This window comes from Psammomys obesus, unplaced genomic scaffold (genome assembly GCF_907164565.1).
Source record: "Psammomys obesus unplaced genomic scaffold, mPsaObe1.curated_primary_1811, whole genome shotgun sequence".
NCBI classification, from domain to species: domain Eukaryota; kingdom Metazoa; phylum Chordata; class Mammalia; order Rodentia; family Muridae; genus Psammomys; species Psammomys obesus.
Window position 1 is genome coordinate 29,276,718 of NW_026587216.1, and position 23,931 is coordinate 29,300,648.

At 42.0% G+C, this 23,931-nt stretch overlaps 2 protein-coding genes across 17 annotated transcripts in view; one reads left to right on the plus strand and one right to left on the minus strand.

Moving 5' to 3' along the window:
* Nucleotides 1-10,004, plus strand: part of Arfgef1 (ADP ribosylation factor guanine nucleotide exchange factor 1) — a 95,986-nt gene extending 85,982 nt beyond the window's left edge. For 3 of the 4 annotated variants that reach the window (XM_055603175.1, XM_055603176.1, XM_055603178.1), the window contains 6 exons: nucleotides 698-830; nucleotides 3,421-3,560; nucleotides 5,026-5,194; nucleotides 6,093-6,231; nucleotides 7,111-7,228; nucleotides 8,604-10,004. In XM_055603175.1, the coding sequence (XP_055459150.1) occupies nucleotides 698-830; nucleotides 3,421-3,560; nucleotides 5,026-5,194; nucleotides 6,093-6,231; nucleotides 7,111-7,228; nucleotides 8,604-8,768 (864 nt within the window). In that variant the 3' untranslated portion in view covers nucleotides 8,769-10,004. Of the gene's footprint in view, nucleotides 1-697; nucleotides 831-2,647; nucleotides 3,019-3,420; nucleotides 3,561-5,025; nucleotides 5,195-6,092; nucleotides 6,232-7,110; nucleotides 7,229-8,603 lie in introns of those variants that run through there. The other variant, XM_055603177.1, reaches the window with a different exon arrangement.
* Nucleotides 10,005-11,656: 1,652 nt separating this feature from the next.
* The window catches only part of Cspp1 (centrosome and spindle pole associated protein 1), a 140,040-nt gene continuing 127,765 nt past the window's right edge, over nucleotides 11,657-23,931 (minus strand). For all 13 annotated transcript variants that reach the window (XM_055603314.1, XM_055603318.1, XM_055603311.1 and 10 more), the window contains 8 exons: nucleotides 23,746-23,863; nucleotides 20,369-20,508; nucleotides 19,329-19,469; nucleotides 17,366-17,412; nucleotides 16,679-16,739; nucleotides 15,919-16,028; nucleotides 14,103-14,241; nucleotides 11,657-12,496 (listed from right to left, as the gene is read on the minus strand). In XM_055603314.1, the coding sequence (XP_055459289.1) occupies nucleotides 12,285-12,496; nucleotides 14,103-14,241; nucleotides 15,919-16,028; nucleotides 16,679-16,739; nucleotides 17,366-17,412; nucleotides 19,329-19,469; nucleotides 20,369-20,508; nucleotides 23,746-23,863 (968 nt within the window). In that variant the 3' untranslated portion in view covers nucleotides 11,657-12,284. The remainder of the gene's footprint in view (nucleotides 12,497-14,102; nucleotides 14,242-15,918; nucleotides 16,029-16,678; nucleotides 16,740-17,365; nucleotides 17,413-19,328; nucleotides 19,470-20,368; nucleotides 20,509-23,745; nucleotides 23,864-23,931) is intronic.

A 23,931-nucleotide genomic window follows, 5' to 3' on the forward strand; every position in this document is an offset into this window, starting at 1 on the left:
AACACCGAACTCCTGTTTAGCCACCCTAATACTGACCTTTCTGGTCCTTGGCTTCTTGGACAACAGAAGATACTTTACTTACTACTCCCACAAAGGAAATTCCAATCAACCATGTGAAATCTCCCTCCACTTTAACACATGTTCAGGTGTGTCAGATCTGGAGAACACTTATGGATAGTGCTGAGTAGTCTCCCATGCATTGCAACATAACGTGTGGGGGGCAGTATCAGGCCTGAGTCCACAAAGGCTCAGAAATGCTGATTTGGGTTTGTTTGATTTGGTTTGGTTTGGTTTGGTGTGGTTTGGTTTGGCTTTTTGAGACAGGGTTTCTTTATGTAGCCCTAGCTGTCCTGGAACTCACTCTGAAGACCAGGATGGTCTTGAACGCACAGAGATCTACCTACCTCTGCTTCCCAAGTGCTGGCATTAAAGGTGTGTCCCACTACCCACCCATTCTGGTTTTTTTTGAGTTTGGGTTTCTGCAGTCCAGGCTGGCCTCAAATTTGCAGCAGTCCTTGTGTATGAACCTCAGCTGTTGTCCTAAAGATGCTTAGGTTTTATCTGTACCTAGGTAATTTAAAATGCAAGATGTCTTTTTTCCATGACTAATGTCTAAATTTTGTGATTTGTAAAAACCAGTGTAATAGTAAGCATGTTTCTACTTGCAATGTGCTTAACAATGAATTTATCTTATTAGGATACAATATCGCAAAAATCTGTAGACATACATGATTCTGTTCAACCAAGATCTTCAGAGAACAGACAGCAAGCACCACTAGTTTCTGTTTCTACTGTGACTGAAGAAGTTAGCAAAGTGAAATCTACAGCAAGTGAGTTATTTCTCTAACTAAAAATAAACTATGTATGTAAGGGACATTTTTGTTACTCTTCTTAATAAGTGTATGCCATAATTGGTTTTGATATCACTTTTTCCTCTGTCTATCTCAGTGTGGACATCTCTGACAGATGTTCTTTTTCGATAACTTCACTAACATCTGCAGTGTTAATTTTGATCACAGTGCCTTTGGCTCTTGTTTGTGTTGAGCACATGGCTCTTCCTTTTTTACCTCCTCCACGGTTCAGCCTCATTTTCTGCCTGTAAAGGTGCATGTCTTTCTTTACTCGTCTTCCTGAGAAGTGAGGAAAGGACCTCATCCTTCTGTAGGCAGGAGCTCCCAGCTCAGAGGATCAAGCTTTGTGCATACCCTCTATCTCCAGGGACCACTTTCAGTCTTTCTACCACCTTTGCCCAAAAATGGTACAGGATACTCTCACGTTTTGACATTGGTTCAGTTTTGTTTGGTGAAAGGAAATAATACATAGGAAAGATGACAACCTTAGAAAAGAAAGTGGCGTTAACACTGAAAATTTGAGGCGGAAGCCAATAAGGTTGGCTCAGCAGGTAAAGGCACTTGCTACCAGGCCTAATGCCCTTCCTGAGTTTGAGTCATGGAAACTATAGTACGAGAGAACTGACTCTTGAAAGTTGCCCTCTAGCCTCTACCTGCCGGCACACACATGCACAATAAAATTAACAAAAATTTTAACTGAGACTATCTTCACAGAAATTATTATTTGCAAATGAACAACCAAGTTGTGTTTAGTACATTCAGAATGTTGTGTGAGCCCCTTTCCACTCCCCCTCCCGCCCTGCCCCGCATCCCCAACTAGTTACAAAACGTTTGCATCCTCGTGGAAAGGAAATCCCACATTCAGTGAGCAACCACTCATTCGTCCCTTCTCTAGGCCCTGGCAACCACCGTTGTATCTGTGTTTAGGCTCTTCTGTGGGTTTTCTATGGATGGCATGACCTTGAGATTCTTCGCAGAATGAATCAGTGACTTACTCCTTTTTATTACTGAGTTAGCCATCCTTTGTATATGTGTACATATCATATTTTGTTTGCCCACTCAGCTGCTGATAGACATTGAGTTTGTGACACTTCGATTATGAATAGTACTAGTGGGAATATTCGTGTTCAAACATTGTTGAACACCTGTTTTCAGGTCTTGTGAGAATGTACCTAGAAGTAGAATGATTGCCCAGTCATTCTACTAATTGTGCTAATTGTACTAATTCTTTGTAACTCCTAAGGAAGCATTAAGCTGTTCATGATAGTAACATCATTTTATATTCCTGTTAACAGTCATAGTGCACCCTCATCCACCAAACTCTGTTACTAGGGATATCTGGGTACCACTTAGTGCTCTCTTAATATCCTGATGAAACCATTTTTCCTTAAACACCTGCCTTAAGCTCCTGCTTTAGTAGTCCAGGTGCTGCCAAGAGGCTCTGCCTCACCTGGGATATTTCAGCTAAGGAATCGAGGAGAATGCACAGTGGTGGCTGTGACTGTAACGGGATGATGCAAGAGACAACCTTGGGACTAATAGTGTTGTTTCTAACTTGTCTTCAACCATAAGAACCAAATGCGATATACATTTCTAGAAAAATGTCTGAATAGGAAATGTTCAAATGTCTCCGTAAATAAATTTAACTTGGAAAAATTGGTACCGGAAAAGGAATTTTGTAGTAAATGCTTTTTATATTAGAAAGAAACTAAGGGGTTGTAAATTGGCTCCGGCTGGAGCCATTGCCCCGAGATTGATTAATGAGTAATTCCTCTTGGGCATCTGTTGCCCATTAGAACCCAGGACCCAGATGTGCCTCACTGCCTTGCCAACATCAGTGCTGCCCAGTGCACACAGCAGCTGGCGGCTGAGTCCTCCTTCTTGGCTTTTGCTTCTGCATCTACCTAACTGTATGATCATTGAAAAGGAGCATCCTCCTCTGATGTCATCCGGCAGGCTGGTAGAGTAAGGAGCGAAGTTTGTCTCAGCTGTGGAGTGGAAGGCTCCATGGGAAACACTTCTGACACTTGTGTTTAGTGGCAGTATCCTCAACATACATGTCTATAACTTAGATACTGGTGCATCAGTTGAAAATAAGCAGTGGTTTAAGCTACAGATACACGTTTGGACCCAGATAAACCTGTCATGTGGCTAAACCACAATACTGCATGGTTTTATTAGAATCCTGGCTGTCCCACTTTCTGTTTGGTGTTGATCTGGCTCCTATTGTTTTCTTATACAGGTTTTCATATTATTTTCAAAGATTAGACTTGGGCGTCAATAAAGGCTATTTATTTCAGTAATAACCTGAATTGAAAGTATAAGCACTGTTCAAATCATGTGAGATGTTTCACCTTTTTTAAGCAAATTCTTTCCTAATGGTTTCACAGTTAGGAAGTTACTTTAGCAGGGAGTAGCTGTGAGCAAAGGCAGGATGTCTTCTTCAGTGTGAGACAGACAGATGACCCTTGTACATAGTAATGTTTCCTTAGCGCTATAATGTCATGGAAATTATAAAGGATTCAAAATAATGTTTTGTTCGCATGTGCATTGGGGGGTTTCCTCACAGAATTCCCAGAACAAAAATTGTTTGCTGCCCTGTTGATTAAATGTGTTGTGCAGCTGGAACTCATCCAGACCATCGACAACATTGTGTTCTTCCCAGCCACAAGCAAGAAGGAGGATGCAGAAAACTTAGCTGCAGCCCAGGTAAGGAACTGGGACAGGAGGGAAGGAACTGAGGTGTCGGGGATTCAGATGATAGGGTAGAGGTGTCATTTGGAAGGTCATCTTCACACAGCCGTTTTTCTAAGCCCTGAGCCTGCATGGTGTCATGAGAAATAAGAATGTCCCTGGCAGAGATGGAGGGTCAGGGAATGAGCTCTTGCACTACCCAAGGCAGTTGGGAGGCCCAAAGAGAAGCAAGGGCAGGTCATAGTGGAAGTCAACTAAAGATGTTTTAAGAAGGACGTGACTAGCTCTTCTAGATGAGTCACACAACAATGCATCTAAAAACTGCCCTATGATACTTTATAGGACTTTATAAGCTTGACATAGAACTCAGGTTAACACTGAGGACAAAAGCCTAATTGTAGTGGGTATAAGAGAAGAGGAATTGGAGTCTGTACATACTGTTAACTCTGTCAAGGAGTTTTGCTATAAAGAGGGCTGAAGAAATGGAGTGAGGAACACAAGGGGAGAGGAGCACAGAACATTTGTTGTGTTTCTTCTGTTTCCCAGATTGGCAGTCTGTCACACGCTTATTGATAAAGAGCTCTCCAGCAGAGATAAAGCCAGGGTGGAGGGGTAGTAGGTACTATCTAGTATTTCTGAGTGACTGATGGTTATAGTGGAGCCATCTGTGGTTATACCAAATAGTCCACTTGTGAGAGAAGACTGGGCAAAGCTTGCACAGTCCAGAAAGGCTTGTGCATTTGGGGTAGTAAGAGTTTGTTGAAAAGTTCCACACCATGTGAGGCTGAAGGAATGCTCTTTAGACACAGGATATGTATCGTGAGCACTTGAGCTGGCCATTGAAAAACATGGAGAAATGCTATAGAGTCTAAGCCTTGCCACCTTTGTGAATGCAATCATAGAAAGGTAGTTTGCCAGAGAGGTACTAGAAAAAGAACAGAGATCCTTCAGGAGAGTCCTTAAAATCATTATCTAGAAATGCAAAACTGCTTGAGAAGAGAAAGGGCTTATAAGCCACAAGAGGTAGCCAATGACTACAGGCCTGGAAGGCCAAAGCCTGGTGTTGGAGGTTCCAGGAAGGGTCTAAGACAGTGTGAGGGGTGCTGGCGCCAGAATGCTTAACCCAAGGCAGATGTTTTCTACTTTTATAGATTGGCATATAAAACTAGTCTTGGATAGGGGTGAAAGCTGGAGGGATGGCTCAAAGGTTAAGAGCACTTGCTGCTCTGTGGCAGAAGACCTATTTTGATTCCCAGACCTCCATCAGGCAGTTCACAGTTTGCTATCTCTCTGGTTCCAAAGGATCCAACACTCCCCTGTGGCCTGTGTGGGCAACCACGTACATGTGGTGCACATACAAATAAGCAGGATTAGACATGCATTCATAATTACTAAAGAGATCAGAGCTGGGGGCCCAGCTGTGAGTTTTACATTCACTAACATTAGTTAAGTGTGTACTGTGGCTGTTTGTTTTCCAAAGCGAGATGCAGTAGACTTCGATGTTCGAGTTGACACTCAAGACCAAGGAATGTACCGCTTTTTAACATCACAACAACTTTTTAAGCTACTGGACTGCTTATTAGAGTCACATAGATTTGCAAAAGCATTTAATTCCAACAATGAACAGAGGACTGCTCTGTGGAAAGCAGGTAAGCTGTCCAGGTCTCATACTGTCACTGGGAACACACTGGTGTATGATTCTCAAGAGTTGCTGGGGTGAGTGCGTGGGGTCCTAGTGAGAATAAGGCAGGCTGGATCTCTGAGTTAAAGACAGCCAGGGCTACACAGAAATCCTATCTTGAAACACCCCTCTCCACCCACCCCCCCCATCCCCCCCAAAAGAAAAAATAAACAGCTGTCTGTAGCTATTCATAGTAAAAGAGGGTCCCCAGAACATAGCCAGAAAAATAAAGGGGCCTATTGTCAATTTATCAACTCTACATCCAGTAGAATGCTGGCTGCTTTCTGTATTCCTTGATTATTTTCATCTAACATGGCCTTTGTTTATCCTCTTCCCATTATGACCCAACTTAGAGAAGAGCAGAATTTCACTCGCCTCTTCCTCCCCTCCCCCTTGGTGTACCATCTGACTAGGACATTCCTGATCAGGCACCGGGCTCCTCTGCTCTTTCACGTTTCTGGCTTATAAACAACTCCTCTGTGGGCTCCATACTATAATTCAAGCTCTTTTTCCTGCAAGACTCCAGGTGTAAATTCAAGTCTATGGCACTGGTTCCCAACCTTTCTAATACTGCAAGCCCTTTAATATACAGTTCTTGTGTTGTGGTGGCCCCAGCTGTAAAATATTTCAGTGCTAGTTTGTAATTGTAATTTTGCTACGGTTTTGAATCGCGATTAAATATCTGATATGCAACCCCAAAGTGGTCATGACCCACATGTTGAGAACTGTGCTGGTCTAGAGGGTCTGCTGTTTAGACAGCTAGTACTGACAGCTAAACACAGGCAGAGTATGCCTTCCAATGGCAGTTTTTTGACCTCTATAAGGTGCCTTCCTAGTCTAACTCCAGAAACTTCCCCTTTCTACAGGCTTCAAAGGCAAGTCCAAGCCCAATCTTCTAAAGCAGGAAACAAGCAGCCTGGCCTGTGGGCTGCGCATTCTCTTCCGGATGTACATGGACGAGAGCAGGGTCAGCGCCTGGGAAGAAGTCCAGCAGAGGCTTCTGAAGTAAGGCTCTTGGGTGGTGGCTGTGCAGGATTGGAGGGGACAATATAGCTATAGCAAACAGTAGCTGAGTCTTTAGAACCCGGAAACCCCATTTCACAGATCAGGTGAAAATTCAGGCAACCTTCCGGAGTATTAAACCTTCTCCCCCTACATACTTGGCATCATCTCTCCTGTGTTTCATGGGCTGGCAGTGACCTCCTCTGTTTGTTTCCTCTCTGTCTGGGACTACAGCAGCAGCTGAGCCTGGCTGAGGTGAATGATGTTATATCCACCTGACAGCACCTGAGCAGACTACAGCTAACACAGAGGGGCTCTTTGAGTATTCAGAAACTTGGATAGTTCTCAGTCTTTTCAGTGCCTCTTGTGAAGGTGACAGATTGCTGGCATTTTATTTTTTTATTTAAGTATTTGGAGTGTGATTAGTTGGGTTTGTTTCATTCTGCTTTACTTCATGATAACCTAATTTAGCTTGTGCTCACACTGAAACGTTATTTAGAAGAGAGCTGCTGGTGCATTGCTCATTCCTGTCCTGAGAGCAGCTTCAGTATGTCCTAGAGATTCCTATTACAATCTCTTATTTTATAAACAAAGCTAATCAGAAGAACCTAAGCCTCATAATTAGGGAAGGGAAATGCCACCAGTTTCAAGCCACACCTGCTATCATGGGCACTCTAAGTGAAACTTAGAAAATGGAGCTGTGGATTTCCTAATAGCTCCGGGAGATTCCTTTAGTGTTTTCTTCCTAGTTTGAATGACATGTATTGATGCTCCAGTTAATGTAAACAAATAGGACCTAGCCAGTTGTCATTATTCTTACCCTCCTGTCTTCAGGGCTCTCCAGCGGGCTTCAGTGTGTAAACAGCGCCTTCTCTTTTGCAGTGTCTGTAGTGAAGCGCTAAGTTATTTCCTCACTCTGACATCTGAAAGTCACCGGGAAGCCTGGACTAACTTGCTATTATTGTTCCTAACTAAAGTTCTAAAGATCAGTGATAACAGGGTAAGTATGAGGCTTCTGTCCATCCCTGTGCCTTGCAGTCAAGGGAGAGAGAGTCACTCAGAGCCTATGCTACAGTACGCTAAACCTAGGCTACACAATTTCTCACATAGCTTTGGTTTCTAATCAGCAATTCAGCTAGAGCAATTAGAATCTCACTGGACACATTGATAAGTGCCTCAACATTGACTATGACTATGACTAGGGGTCATAGTCATCCTCACTATGACCCCTAGTTACTAAAGTTCCCAGTTTACCCAGTTGAGAGCAGGTACCCAGCCCACACAGTGTGACCTTGCCCTGGAGTGTCTGCTCCAGGCTGCATCCAGTCTTTGGTGTACTAGAACCTGGAGTGAACAATTTAGGCCAACAGGAATAAGAGGTAAAAATTACAGCTGCATGTAAACGCATAGGTACATACACATACATGAATATTTTATCATTGTTTTCAAAATCTACATTTTTCTTTTTCTTTTTTTAAAGCAGCTTGACAGATAAGGAAATTTGTTGCTGTGAGCCCTAAAATTTAAATGCCCATTTGGGTGGGCATTCGAAACTTTAGACTAACATATGAGATCCTATGGGACAGGGCATCTGGCCCTGAGCCAGGTGAGGCCTGGAGAGTGTCTTCCCTCATTTGTAGGTTCTCTGGCCAATGTGCTGTATGGCATCCCTGTGTCTGGTGCAGTGTGGAAGGGCATGTAGGAAAGAAAGAAGCACACCAGCGTCCAGAGATGAAGGAGGTGGGAGGGGACGTTGCAGTTGCTATCAGCCAGGGTTCTGGGGAAACAGCTCAGGGACTGCGTGTGTGTATGTGAGTAGAACGGGGACAAGCTGTGGTTCACGTAGTCCTGCAGGAGCTCTCCTACCCACAGAGGCATATGGTGGCCACCAGAAGAAGGTGGGTCTTCCCACCTCAGATGATCCACCCGTTGTGAAATGCCTCATGGGTGTGCCCAGTTGCTTGAGTTGTAGTTGTTTCTAGGTGTGGTCAGGTTGACTGTAACACTGTGCTAGGTAGAATCTTCCCTTAAAATTCATACATTATGAAACTCTATTTTGCTTCTTACTTTTGCTCAGTATACAGGAAAAGCATGTTAAATATTAAACTTTATCAGCTATGCAATGGAAAATGTTTTTTAAAACAGTGATGAAAAACCAAGGTGTGTGCCTAGATGTTTGTCTTTTAATTCTTTTTAGGCTTTCAGTTGTATAATCCATGTCCTTAAACTTGGGCAGACCTGCCTCTGTGAGAACGGGGCAGGTGGTCAGGTGTCTCAGGGCATGCCGTCAGGACATACACTCCTCTTTAAAGTCAGTTTAGCCTCTGTGGATTGCAATACAGCAGGACTAACGGAGATATTTATCCCTCCCCCAGTTTAAAGCTCATGCATCATTCTACTACCCTCTCCTATGTGAAATTATGCAATTTGACTTGATTCCTGAACTTCGTGCTGTTCTTAGAAGATTTTTCCTGCGGATCGGAATAGTTTTTCAGATTTCACAGCCACCTGAACAGGAACTTGGAACAAACAAGCAATGATAAGAACTGAATATTATTCTGTTGGTGTTTACACTCCTCTGCTCTGTCCGAGGACCCTAGAGCAGAGGTTTCCTACCTGAAAAATGTTTCTGGATTGCCGTGTCTGAGAATTACTGGTAATGAGGCTTACAGCTATGACTCAAGGTCGGAATACTCCATCCAGTCCCTTTAGGATACTGGTGGCTTCTCTCATGTTGGGCTCCTGTTGAGCAGAAAGCCTGTTCAAACTGTGTCAGCTTGCCTTCAGGGTCCTTCCCCGTCCTCTGGGCAGGGTGAGCACACACACTTTTTTGGCAGGTACGGAAATGAAACTTACCCAAAGAAGTATAGATGTAAAGACTGAACTTCTGCAAGAAGTACAACTCAGGAGAGCTGTATTTTGAAGGATAAAATGTTTATAATTGGGGGGAAGGGAGAAAAAGATTATTGCTCATGGTAAAGATATTTAGCGACTATGGTATTCTTACTTGGAAGATTTTTGCACACTCAGGCTATCTGAGATACTGGTAATCACCATCTGTGAAAATGTACAGAGATGCAGGTCTGTAATATAAAAATCTTAAAACATATTGGTTCTCCTGCACTGTTTTATTTCTTTATTTTCTTATCTACTTGCTAAATACCCATAATATTTTGTCAAATGCACTAAATTTGGGTTGAACTTTTGTCTTTGGGGGAGTGGTGGTCATTTCTGAGGGCTTGCTGTGCCCTGAACCTATTGTGGCCATTGCTTGTCAGGATCACAACAGGAGGGCAACCACCAACAGAAAACGTCCCTGCTGACAAGAACTACCTGTAACATACTCTTAGGGCTTTTAAAAATGAGCCATTAAAATAGATGACCTTTCAGACTGAAACTTGAATCACTGCGAAATGAATCTAGGTTGCTGTCACTTTTTCTTTTGGGTGGCGGGGCTTGATGTAGATTTTATTCTATGTACAGGATTTAATGTTGAATATATTAAAATAACAAAGCTGGCATGGTTTGGGACGGTTAGATTTACTGGAAAATGTATTCATACTGTGAATTGTGCTCTGATGGTTAAATGAAAAGCTTGTCAAGCATTCCATATATTAACAGTGGGTGTAGACAATTTTTTCAGGTGGATAAAATGTATATGGTACAGATGTAAAGTTTTCTATGTAAAAAATTGTGTACAACTTTCTGTACAAAATTGATTCTCATCTGGCATATCTAATCAGGTTATAGGTCAATAAAGTTTTTGAATTATTTCATCAATGCAGTCAAAACCTATGTAGCCTACAGCCCTGTTTTCATTGAATTTTTTTTTTTTTTTTTTTTTAATTATAGGCCAAACTATGAAAAGGAATCTTTTTTGGTGTTTGTTTGTTTGTTGGGGGGTTGGTTGGTTTTGTTTTGTTTTTTTTTTTCTTTTTGCTACAGATGCTTCTTTGCAGTTTCTACATTGGATCCTTCAATTTCCTTTCTTAATCCTAGGATACTCAAAAGTGTATTTATTATTCAGTGATAAGGCTATTATAATGAAACTGAAAAATGTTCCCCTATCCTTAGGTGGGTTAATACTGTGGCATTTTGCAAATGAGTCAGTTCCAGTGGTAGATACATAGTACTAAAAAAAAACAAGTGTTGGTTAATTTTCAAAACAGTATTAGTCTTTGCTTTGCTTTCGTCACTCTTTAGATAATGAGAAGCTAGTATATCATATTTATGACAAGATCCAGCTCTGCTCTAGCCAGGGTAAATGTCGGAACTAAGTTGGTGTCATCTGGTCACATGACTGAGATTTGTTTGGTGACCGCTGTAGTACCAGCTCTCCAAAGAGGACATGATTGTTCTCACTTTCAAATTTATTGTACACCTACTGAAGCGAAGCGAGGAGGAGGAGCCTGGGTAAGATAATCAATCCTCACTCAGAAAGGCAAACGGGATGGACATCAAAAGAGGAAGACAACAGGGAACAGTACAGAAGCCTACCACAGAGGGCCTCTGAAAGACTCTACCCAGCAGTGTATTGAAGAGATGCTGAGACTCAGAGCCAAACTTTGGGCAGAGTGCAGGGAATCTTACGAAAGAAGGGGAGCTAGACCTAGAGGTGACTGGAGCTCCACAAGGACAGCAACAGAACTAAGAAATCTGGGCCCTGGGGTCTCTCCTGAGACTGATGATACTCCAACCAAAGACCATGCATGGAGATAACCTAGCACCCCTGCACAGATGTAGCCCATGGCTGCTCAGTATCCAAGAGGGAAACAGTAAGGGGAACAGGGACTGTCTCTGACATGAACTGATTGGCCTGCTCTTTGATCACCTCCTGCTGAGGGGGGAGCAGCCTTACCAGGCCACACAGGAAGACAATGCAGCCACTCCTGATGAGACCTGATAGGTGAGGGTCAGATGGAAGGGGGAAACTTCCCCTATCAATGGACTTGGGGAGGGGTATGTGAGCATAGGAATAAGGGAGGGTGGGTTTGGGAGGGAAAGAGGGAAGGGGCTCCAGCTGGGATACAAAGTGAATGAACTAATTAATATAAAAAGATTTTTAAAAGGTTTTGTTATTAGTAGAGCAAAATTGAACATAAAATTACATGTAGCCGAAAACAATACCAGAAATTTCTTATTTTTGGTAAACTCTTCTGTCCTTACCAGCTATTGATTTTCCTCCTTTGAAATGGCAGAGAAGCAGTGGCTGGTTGTCTTCAGCTGTCACCGTGGTATGTACTGAAGACCCTAATCCAAGTAAGGATTATTTTCTAGAAGTTGAACAAGTCCTTGTGAAGTATTACCTACTGATCAGAAAAGCTCACTTAGCCAAGGGTACAGAAGACCACTGCCTCTACCCTCTGGATGGGAGCTTTTTAACTTCTAGAAACCACAATTCCATTTCAAGTAAAGAAGCTGACATTGGTAGTTAGGAAAAATAGAACTTTATTTGTATCAAGAAATAGTGAAATCAGATAAATTAGTAACTGAGTGAGTCTGTGCTTATATCAGCAGAAAAATAAAATGGAGGCAGAAAAATGGAACATTTAGTCATGGCTCATGGATCATATCTCCCTTTGCTCCTATGTAATCTGTAGCTAAAAATATGAAAATGAGCAGCTTGTTTTAGTCCCTCATTACATAGCAACTGGCATAGTCACAGCTACAATGGGTGTATTCACTATGAACTGTTTAAATACACTAACAGTGGCAAGGGAACTAGTAACTTTAATTCACCACCACTTAATGGCAATCAATTTAATGCACACACGGTAGTTGAATCAAGAGTTCATTACCACCCCATGGCAAAACTGCAAAAAATAATTCTATACAATTATATTAGAACTCAATAATCAGGGCTTTTATGTACATAATATACATGTATATATAAAGTATCATCATGGGAAAATACCCTTTATATATAGCTAGAACATAACTAAGATAGAAGTAGGGCCACCGGCAAGATACATTATTCAAGATACAGACTGAATGTTATTTCCACTGAATGTTATTTCCACTGTAAAAGGCACTGCTGGGTCCAGAGTGGGTTTATTTTAAGCATGTGCAGCAGACAGGCCCTGCCAAGTCAAAGTGCCTGTTTTCCCAGGAACCTGCTGCTGCTCCTCATTCAGTTGTTCTGCCATGAACCGTTTTAGAGTTTCAGAGGTGCCAGGGCGAAGCCAGGGCTCAGTTGCCACAGAGCTGCATCTATCGTCACCCAGGCGTCTCATGATATCATCAGGGTCAACCAGTGAGCTCTCATCATCTACAGGGAGCAAACAGTACAGTCAGGTGGCAGGTGACCTACACAGGTTACCTACAGTCCAGCCCTTACAGCAGAATTACAATCACCCTCCCCCCCCCCCCCCCGCCAACAACTAAGCACCCCTTTGGGAGTAGAAGAGCCTGCCTAGAAAGGGACTGCAGTGGAGGAGGGAGGGTAATCAGGTTGACTCCCTGGCACTGGAGCTACGAGAACTCTAAACTGTAGCAAAGGAGACTACCAAACATTAAAAGTTGACTGTAGAAATACAGACTGTCTTATTTTATGTCTGTTAGTTACCATTAGGAAAAACAGTGGACTTCATCTTAGGACCTTAATTTAAAAAGAGTTTGAGGAATACTTGTCCAGCCTCTAGCACTGATAAAAGCACACTGAAAGTCATCCTGAGGAATTACTGACATTCTGCCCTAATCTGAGATGGTCCAGTTAAGAGGTGACATGTTCATTAATCACATTTTGTCTTACTCAAATTCTACATATGTAGACTTAATAAGTATAAAATAGGAAAAAAAAATCTGTCTTCCTACCCTGTGATGTCAGTTTCTTTTTCTAAAAAAAAAAAATTACAGACGAGTGTGTGCAAGCAGTTTAATGAGCAATCAATCCACATCGTACCAAAAAGCTCCTGTTTGAAAGGACAGTGTTAAAAATAGTTTAGACATTGGAAATCTGAAAAAAAAAAATCTTAAAGTTTGTCTACCTTCTCTCAAATATATCCTTCAAGTCTACTGGTTCTAAGATTAAGAAAAGGCAATTCTGGGTATACATGAAAAATGCTTTTTTTGGTTTTGAAACACTGTTTCTGAAGCTCTGGTTGTCCTGGAACTAGCTCTGTCCACCAGGGCGGCCTCAAACTCATCCATCTGCCTCTGCCTCCCAAATGCTGGGATTAAAGACAGACCTACACCACCACCACCCAGCTGGGAAAATGCCTTTTAAAACGTTTTCCAGGTATGATAGTACTATTCTCTTAGTTGATCATTACTATCAGAACACATCACTCTTGGACTAGAGAAATGAGTTCAGTTTAAAAGCACTGAAAAACATTTAAGAAAAAGTTGCAACAACAACAAAATACTGTAATGCAGTTTAACAGACCAGAGAGTATTCACTTCACTAAAACAACCCAGCCCATGATATGACTCCAAAGATTGGGGAGGGGCACGGATTGGCAGCAGGGCTGAGTTTGCCCTGTGCTGCATGAAGTCTCGCCCAAGGCCACTCAGCATGACAAGATCAGCTTGTTGGCTTTGAATAGTAATAGAAAAATTTTTTTCTTCTTTCTGGACAATACTGCAGATTTACAATAAGATCTAATTACCATGTATTACTTTAAAACATGAGTAATTACATAACATACAAGTTAGCATTTTCCCTGCTGAAAATGGACACATTTCATACACAAGTCTCCTTGTTACTGCTTAGAATCTACTCTTAAAGAACCCCTTCTAGTATGAAGAATGTGCGGCAGAGTTAATCCCAAGCCCTGGTTTGCATGCTAGTTTATGTCCTTGACCATAAAACTCAAAGACTTCAAAATTCTTGTGCCCTCCAGGTGTGCATCAACAGTGAACTTCCTGCATGTTACCTGTGTTGGTGGGTTTCTTCTGATGCTCGTTCAGTCTTCTCATCCTGTCTTCATTTCTCATTCTAACCTGATCGACATTTACACTGGAGGTAGATTTTAAAGAGAGACCATCTGGTGGTGTGTGGAGCTGACTCCTATCCTATGTATAGTTAAGAGAGAAAATTTAGAACCACTCCAAAAGTCCACTGACATGGTTTTACACCAGATCAATACACACTGTGAAAAGCAAAACAGGAGCATGTGGATCCCATTTCCTGTCTTTGCAGGTTCGGGTGACTTTGTCAGGGCTAAGAGGTCACACTGTGATGACACGCAAACAGTGGCGTAAGGTTTGGGAAATTGGGCACAAAAGGCAAACACGCAGTAATAGCTGAGGCTCAGCACTGAAAATAGTGTGTCACTTGCAGGACAGATGCACAAAGCAGTGGGAGAGAAAAACATCCAGAAACTAGTCCTGGTGTTTTAAATTTTTTAAATGCTAAATTAAAAATCCTCTATTTTAAATAAATGGCAAACAGTACAACAGGGAGAAAAAAAGTCTTTTCAATGAATGGTGCTAAAGAAACTAAAGGAGCTCAGACCCTATGTTTCATATTTACGTGCAAAACTTAACTCGAGTGTATCACAAACACTTCTTGTGTGTGTGGGTTGAAAACCCAAAAAAATCCAAATGATAAAAAGAACCTCCTTGAAATTAAAGCTTGTATGCTTTAGAACCTAGGACAATCTTTAATAGAAAACATTTGCAAATCTAACATCTAACAGAATGTCTTAAACTTTAGCAGTGAAAATACCATACGCAATTTAAAAATGGACAAAGACCTTATCTCCAAAGATCCACAACTGGACAGGAAAGCAGCACATGAGATGTGCTTACATAACAGACACTTCAGCTGTAAGCAAAATCATGTATGGTAATCAGTACTGGCCATACTGTGAAGTAGGAAATTCATATACTTCTATAAATGTGAAATTGAAAATGGTATAAAATGGTGATGTTTTAGAAAACCTTCAAAAGTTAAATTCATACAAAACCCACATGAAACTTGCACAAATGTGACAGTAACCCAGATATTCATCACCTGTTGAATGAATAAGCATACTTCGGTATCTACACATAATGAAGAGGAATCAGGTATTGCCATGTGCTACAAGATGGCCCATGAGAAAGGACACACAGCAAAGACAATAAACCAGATTGTTAGTTACCTAGGGCAACAGAGTTTGCCGAGCTGACAGAACTGGCTGAGTGGTAGAGCGAGAGACTTTTACTTGTTGGAAGCTCCTGAGCACTAGTACACATGATATAAATGGGAAGACAGCTTAAGGAGCTGTCCCAAGTTCCCAACCCAAAGAGAAGGGGCACCATAAAAACATGGTTTGTTGAAGGCTCCAAAAGCCTCTAATGACTATACTTAAAGCTATGGAAAAGGAGAATATGGGTTTGAACCTTAGTCCTCTGAACTGGTGACCTTAAATAACTCACTTGACCAAACCAGAGTTGCCACCTATATCGTGTTATTTTGATAAACGCTATCAGTCACTCTCTACAGCTTCTCTAGAGCCCGTCTATTACGTAGGGAGTAAGATAAAGATGGAGACAAAAGTTTTAACATTTACAGGACAGGATATTCTCGCCATGTACAGAGCTACATACTGCCATCATAAGAGCTACAAGGTCACCAGAATAACTGGCAGCAGAACCTAGATTCAGGCCATGCCAACTTGGTTTTCAAAACAAGTCCCCTCTTTCAAAAATGAACACATTAACAGAGGCCAAACTCTCAATCTCCTAAACTGAGAGGATCATACATACAACATCTAGTCCTTTAAATTTGTTCCTCCTGCGCTCCCTTGCAGAAGGCAGCTGTGATGGCGGAGGGAAAACATCTTCTTCAATGGCAGGGTATGTTTCACCATAAGCACCTACACAGGCCACACAAAGAGAGTATCAACTTTACGAAGAGCTAAGGCAAGACTTGGATGTCTTTTTCTTTAATTGTTCTTATCAAGTTCAATGATTTCTTTAATGAATTTACAGTTGCACAATCATTACTATCTAGACTTTCCCTCTCTTCAAATAGCTCCCATATGCTCACTGAGAAGCAATCTCCAGACACAGTCCAACACTCTTGTTAACTTTCCACACAAATGGAATTCATAGTCTTTTGTCTCTCACTTGGCGTGTATCCGAAGTTCATTTACACTTCCTTGCCGAGTCATACTTCATCACATTTGCCCTTGCACTTGCCATGTAGGGAGTATTGCTGGCTAGTGGCACTTGAATGATACTTGATTAATCTCTGTGTGGACATGATTTCTTTGGGACAGAAACAAGGAATTACTGCCAGGGTTAGGGTGACTGCCAGCATTTTGTGTAGCTACAGCAGCCTGATGCAGCAGTGTACAGCCCCATCTTGGGGGAATCAAAGTTTGAGGTCACCCCTGAGCCACAGAGAGTTCCAGTTCAGCTGGGGCTGGCTACCAAGCAACGTCCTGGCTTAAAGATCTAAACAGACACAGATACACGTATAGCTTAAAAAGTAATGTAACTCTAGTAAATTAAATATACTCACCAATAAAAGCACTATCAGATTCTAGTAATGAATTTTTCAAAAAATCAGTGTCATTTCTGGGCTAAATTAAACAAAAAAACAAAAACAAAAAAAAAAAACAATAACCACATGTTAATGTCTCTATTTTTAGTTTGGTATAGGAAAACAAACCATACTAATAGACAGCATAGGTTTCCAATCTAATCCCCAACAAAAGAACAAGAAGATGGCAGGCAAGGCTGTGCCCTCACCTCAGCCCAGTACCCACCCTACTCTAATGACTTCTAAGTTCCACATATTAGCTCACTTTACCTGCACAGGAACTCCTGCACATATTTTTATTTAGTAGAGCGTATACAGAATACATATGCCAAACCTATCTATACCTTCCAAATATTGAGTCTTTGTAGTGACCCTCGGCAATAAGGACAATCAACTTCACTCTGTAAATACTGGGAAACTGAAGCAGAAAAACTGAATAATCTGCCCACCGTCCCCAAATTACACAGCTGAAGAGACGAGCTCAATCCTCTAGGATGCAATTCTTACCCATTACAGTCAAATTTCTCTACACATTATAGACACTGTACTTTCGTGTAAATTGTGTTTTAAAAGTAAATAGCAATACTGTGGAAATATTCAAAATCTGGAATATTCATTTAAAATAAGCCCCAAAATCTAACTTAAACATTTGAACTAGTTGCTTACCATTCTGCGCCCCTGTATGTTACCACTGGAGAGCACATCTAAATCAACTGTAAACAGAACACAGGTAAGTGTTTACAGGACGCTGACAAATTACAATTCACATCTTCTATTACTGAAAATTCACATCTCCTACTGAAAATTACTTTCACTTTCACACACCAGAACTGTTTCAGAAACTATGCTGCTTTCTCATTAAGTCATGGATCCGTTCTGGTTAAATGACTCGGTAATAAAATCTTTGTGAGCTTTGGTATCTAATGACAATTTAACACAGCTTTTCTTTTAACCTTTTATCTTGTTCCTGTAGTATCTGCTCAAAGCCACTGAATGGGGTTAGCAAGGGAGGTGGAGTAAGTAAACTGTAGGGAGTAGCCAACCACAGGGGCAAAGGTCAGGTGTCCCAGCACCATCTGCAGCGTGCTAACCTTCCCACGTTTCTCCAAAGACAACATACTTTGGGAGTAAAGGAGCCACAGTGACAGCCCACATCCTTTCTTAAACCATATCTAATAATTACCTCATCAGTGTTTGCTCCCACTGAAAAATACCTGTACCCCAGATGGGTCTATGTTGGTCTTGCTGTGCCCAAACTAATAAGATGCACAAAATCAGACCATTTGATACTTAAGATTCTGTACCATGAGGAGAGAAGATGTCTCCTACAGAAGTGCATATATCAAAGCCTTGACCTATGAGCTCAGCCTAAATATTACATCATGTAATCCTGTTTTATATATACACCTTCTGAAGGCAGAGACCTTCCTCAGTCTGCATAGCAGCCACTCACAACAGGGTCCTAACTTTCCCCCAAATAACAAGACCATCTTTCCCACTCTCAATGGCTGGCAAAGCAAGGGGGATATGTGGGGTGCTGACATGGTCACAGTGCTCACCTGAGGCTAAGGCCCATGGATGCTGAGTCAACTCCACCCTAGATCCAGGCCCCACTCACACTGTGCCGCTAGCTGGCTGCTCCAAAGGCTTAGATCCCTTTTATTCGGCCTCTGACTTCTACAGTGTCATCAGCCCCTTGAGGGCAGCAGTCTAGCTTGTCACCAACCATATCACGTTAGTGTAGGCCAGTCTCTGTGCTCCTCACAGGCACGATAACATCATTAGATTAGATTTAGGTAACCAGATAATGATACAAAAATATATACCCACTGATACTTTACAGAATTTACATAGACACACACAAAGAATACGAAAGAAAAAAAAAATACCTTTCACACAGACAAGAAATGTGCCCCAGGATCGAATGCATTTGCTGAATACTCCTGCCCTCAGTTGGTAGTTCTCAGTGTGGAAGTCTGCTGGCCTGATCAAAGTTCCCAGCCCTCTTGGCAGCAGTGAACAGCTGAACTTCCAAGAATGGCTACATGACCCCTACTGTAATAATCAAAGCCCTCTGTGAAACATGTTCATTCCTGAAACTATATGGCAAAAGGGTCATGTGCATGGAACTGCCAGTGCAGTCCCTGCTTGGGATGAAAACCAATGCAAGAGTTGCACATGCCCATACTACCAGCTCTCAGAAAGCAGAGGTAGGATGACTGCTCCAAGTTCAAAGCCAGCTCATCAACACAGTGAACTCCAGACCAGCCAGGAATAAAGGAGACTGTCTCAAAAAAAAAAAAAAAAAAAAAAAAATGATGGCTCATCAATTAAGAAGAACATTCACTGAGAAGGCTGGAGAGATGGTTCGGAGGTTAAGAGCACTGGCTGCTCTTCCAGAGGTTCTGAGTTCGATTCCCAGCAACCTCATGGTGCTCACAACCATCTATAATGAGATCTGGTGCTCCTGGTGTGCAGGCGCACATACAGGTAGAATTCACTCGTGTATATGTCCCGAAATATCTAATTAAAAATAAACCTTTTTAAACAAACATACAAACAAAAGCAATGGCTCAAAAGCTGAAGGAAGAAGAGTGCTGGCGCCATCTGCAGCAGCGCCTGCACCTACCTCCCACCCCTTCCCGCATCTTCATCCTGTTGAGCCTCTTCTGCTGCTCTCTCAGCAGGGCCTGCTGCTGGATCTCCAAGGTGTGATGGTCTCGTGGAGGATCTGGGTACATTAGTTTCAGATCCACTCGTGTCTCTGAATCTGGTGCAAAAGTTACAAAACATCTTATTTTCAACAGATTTTAGAAAAATCTGCACACACGTTTATAACTGTAAAATATGAAAGCAAGTATCCAAGATGTTCTTAAGAAAATGAGCAGATTAACTGTTGTATAACTAAACTGAATGAAATTAAGTCATATGTTGCCTATAGTTCTAGGATTCCTACCAGTTCAAGGTAGCAGCTTTCTGACTCAGACAGTAGGGAGAGCTCACAAGCTGGGAAAGCTCTGAGGAGAGTGAGTAGAGGTCAGCAGGTGATAGGCACCACTCTGAAAAGGCTGGATCAAGTGTGAGTCCAGCTGCCCACTGTGACGCTGCAAAAAGGAAGCTGTGGAAACCTAAAGGAATAAAGGGAAGGGGGGTGGACAGGACTTTTAGGGCCGTAAAACTATTCTGTATGATCCTACGATGGTGAGTGTATGTAGTCATATTTCTATCCAAGCTGATGGGATGCACATCAAAAAAGAGCCCTAGTACAAAGCATGAGCCCTGCGAGGACGGCGCCCATTCGGGCGGAGCAGTCTTCCTACTGGCACCCCTGAGGTGCAGTGTCTGTAATGGAGAAGGCATGCGCGCAAAGCTAGGGAGAACGGGGCTCTCCGGACTTCCCTGGGAGGCAGCTCAGTGACACAGCACTTCCCGAGACCCTGAGTTTCATCACCAAATTAAAAGAGGCAACACCCTTAATTGCAAATCATAACCTCCATCAAAAGACATTACAAGAGCCATGAAATTAAAGAACACAAAATTGATGTTCTTTAGTGAAAAGCTTTGCATACACTTAGCAATTACAAGGAGTCCCCAGAAAAAGAAACTGCTTGCAGGAATGGATTTCTACCTCTAACCCATAGCACAACGATTACGGCAGTTTATGCTCACCTCTCTCTTTAAGCTCATTAAAGTCATGAATATTCTGGAAAGTAGTAGCATCTAAGGCCTTCGGTGATGGTCTTCTGACAGGAGCTTGTACCCGATGTCTAGCCATGTCAAATATATCCATGGGGTTCCTTTCTCTTTTCCTATAAATGACAAATCATGATCAATATGGGTAGGAAACAAATTCACATTCAATTTACTTTATAAAAGCAAATTGGCACTTTCCACCATAGTTATTACACAAACTTCCCTGCTCTGTCAATCACCTAAGCTAAAAAGCTAAAGACTTGATAAGGGCATGGTTTGTTACCTGCCTACAACCCAGCATTCAGGAGCTCAAGGCCGCCACAGCTGCATAATTTGACGTCAGCCTAAACTACATGAGACCCTACTCAAAAACACAAAGATCAGGCATACTACTTTTTAGAAATTTGACTTTAATGCCATTATCTATAAAAATCTACCCAACTTAATCATATGAGCAAGAGAAATGTGAAGGACCATGAACAGTATATATCATGAATTGGGTATCAGTAAATCTTACCTTTCTCTCAGCTTATAGTAGAAATTACACTCAGAACATGCTGTTAATGCTCTGTCCTCTACCTAGAACTGTGCATGACTTTACAAAAAGTTCCCAACAACTTGATACTAAATTAAACAGTATTTTGTTCTGTTGGTACCCAAGTAATGAACTTTCTAGGTAGCTTTGGAAGGTTGCTTTCTGCTAAGGATTGGCTGTTGTCATTTCTCCAAAGATGGCTAGAGAATGGAAACTCTAGCTCTGAAAATAAAAACCAAATATCAGTTAGTACTTCCTTTGAACTGCGTACAACCCCTTAGCCCTTCTCTTCCTCTCTCTCCCTCTTCTTCTCTTTCTTCCTCTCCTAACTCCCATTCCCACCTTCTCCTGTCTCTCTCTCCATCCCACTAGCCCAGTCTCTCTCTGTGAGACAGAATCTCTGTTTCTGGATGACCTGGGACTCACTATGAAGGCCAAGCTGGTCTTGAACTCATAAGAGATTTGCCTATCTCTGCCTCCTAGTGCTGGGATTAAAAGTGTGTGCCACCAAACCCAGAAGCCCTCCTCTTTTTACAAAAATGTACTCTAAGCTACAGTCATAAGCAATTAGGAGCACTTGGGGTCCCCTCATTGGGTTTCCTTTCCTCTCAGGGAACTTTTAGAAGATGGCCCTGTTAAGGCCATAGAACATCGTGTGACAATAAATAAAAGCCTTTTTGGAATCTATTAGCTTAGCAGAACACTAGCTTCTGCTAACCCAAAAGCTAACAACCCCATCAGACAGCATCTCGGGCCTCTAGAAAAGCTTCTCCCATCCTGCTGTACCCGCCTCCCTGATGTACACACCAATGCATTTTAAGTTTGCCTTGATGTATGACTTTCTTTGTTCTGTAAAACTATACAAAGTTCATGAAACTGCTTCCATATGAGAACGAGGAATTTGGGGCAACCTACACCTGTTCTCCCAGGCCACGGTCACTCAGAAATGGCTCTGGAATAAATGATCTTTATTCCCTTTAAGATGAGAGCTGTGCTTTTTGAGTTGACAATAGCAAATCTACAAAGACTCATTAACACAACCACTAAAAGCAACTTCCAGTAGCCCTACACTGGCCCCTATCTAGCTTCCATAATCCTACTAAGTAAATAAGGTGGTTTATTTAGAATTAAGTTGTTAGGTCTCACTTGCATGTGCGCTGAATCATAGTTGCTCCATGACTAACACATGGGGAGCTTGATAATGCAGTGAAATGGGAAATCTGTTCCATGAAGCTGTTCTATGAAATTAGAATTAAGAGCCAAACCTTAACTGTCTCTATGATACATATGACAAATTCTATCAGTAATATGTTTAACAGATCATTGTTGAAGTTATCATAATTCTAACTCCAAAGTTAGAAAACAGGGTTCACAAAGCACTTAATCCATGCCTGTCTTTGCTTTTACCAGGGAGTGTGCTAGACTTAAGTGAATTATGACTAAAGCATAGCTGCTTTCTGGTAGAGCTACCTGACAACACTTCCATGTGATGAAAGTTAGCATCAGCGATGATACCGGGCGCTTTGTGTACCTTTGATAGTATGTCACAGAGGAACGGCACCCCCAACGATTTACATACATTCTTCATCCAATCTAACCACTAGAAGCTCATACTCATTCAGACTGGGGAACACAAAGAATCCTTGGCCAGGATGGAGAAACTTTCACAGTCATGAAAGACAGGCTGAGAAAATCCCAGAGCAGGGGTGACTGGGAGCCATGACAACTAACACTATATGGACACTTGTATGAGACACCAGAATAGAGCAAGACATTAAGATTTAATGTCCAGATTTAAATAGCAATATTTCAATATTTCAAAAATTTCAGTAATTTCAATAATTAACAGTTTCCTCCAAAATCAAAACATTCCATCCTGAAGAGAAGCTCCTTAAGCAGGAAGGTAAACAGGTCAAGATAGCTCCAGGAAGTCCCTGAAACTGACCCCTGGTTCACTAGGCCCCGCCCTGCCAGAGCAAGCAATAAAAGCTCAGGGTCCCCCTCAGACACAGAAGTCCAGGTGAAAGACCTTCACAAAGCAAAGGGGCAAAGAAAACTCTGAGAGCAGACCAGCTGCAGAAGAAAGCAGCTGACCTGCCTGGAAAGGATTCAGAGCAACTGAGTCACTTAGAAAGTCACCTGCAGCCTACTGAGCTGCCGGCAGGCTATGCGGTGTGCTCCAGGCCCCAGGCTCACACGGGCCTGGGTCATGCAGCTGTCTGTGGGTCATTTCTGCTCCTGTATGGAACCCCAGTAAAACGCACTGGTTCAGCAAGCTGGGCTTTGGTGGTGTTCACACTTTGACCTGTTGTGGGGCCTCTATCTGGAGTGAGTAGACACGTGTGTGTCACGTCTCCCGGGGAAAGTTTTGTCACACAACATAAGTCAGCCTCAAACATAATGTTAAGATACTAACAATTCAAAAACCTAGTGAAGTGCCTAGCTGTATGTACGATTTTTCAAACTTCTGTACCAGATTATCTCCAAACACAAAGCTTGTTCTTAAAGGAAAGAATGTTACAGCAGTACAGGGATAATCTTCAAGCTCCTAGAAGAATAACCTGCAGTACAAGAGCCCTGCTTTAGAGAAGTGGAGCCTTTAGCAAAACCAGAAGCTAGAAAGTAAGTATCCAACAAAAAATTAATAAAAAGAATCAAATCACAGCTGGTGTTATCATCCTAATCTTAGAATTTTCCATTACTACCATTTCCCTCAAGGAAGTATATTTCTACATCTGATTTTTAGAAGAAACGGAAGGGAGGGAGGAAGAGGCTCTAATAACCAATCCTATTCCAAGAAGATGTGGCACAGAAGCACCTGATGGGGAGCTCGTCATCGCTGTCCACGTGCAGCAGCCGCCCCTGCAAGCGCCTCTCTTCACTTCGGAGCTGCTTCCTCATTTCTGATAACTCCATAATTACATTTTTTTTCTCCTCTGCAAATTCCATTGAGAAGTACAAAAATTAAATTACATTAAAAAAAAGATTAATTACCAAAACCTAA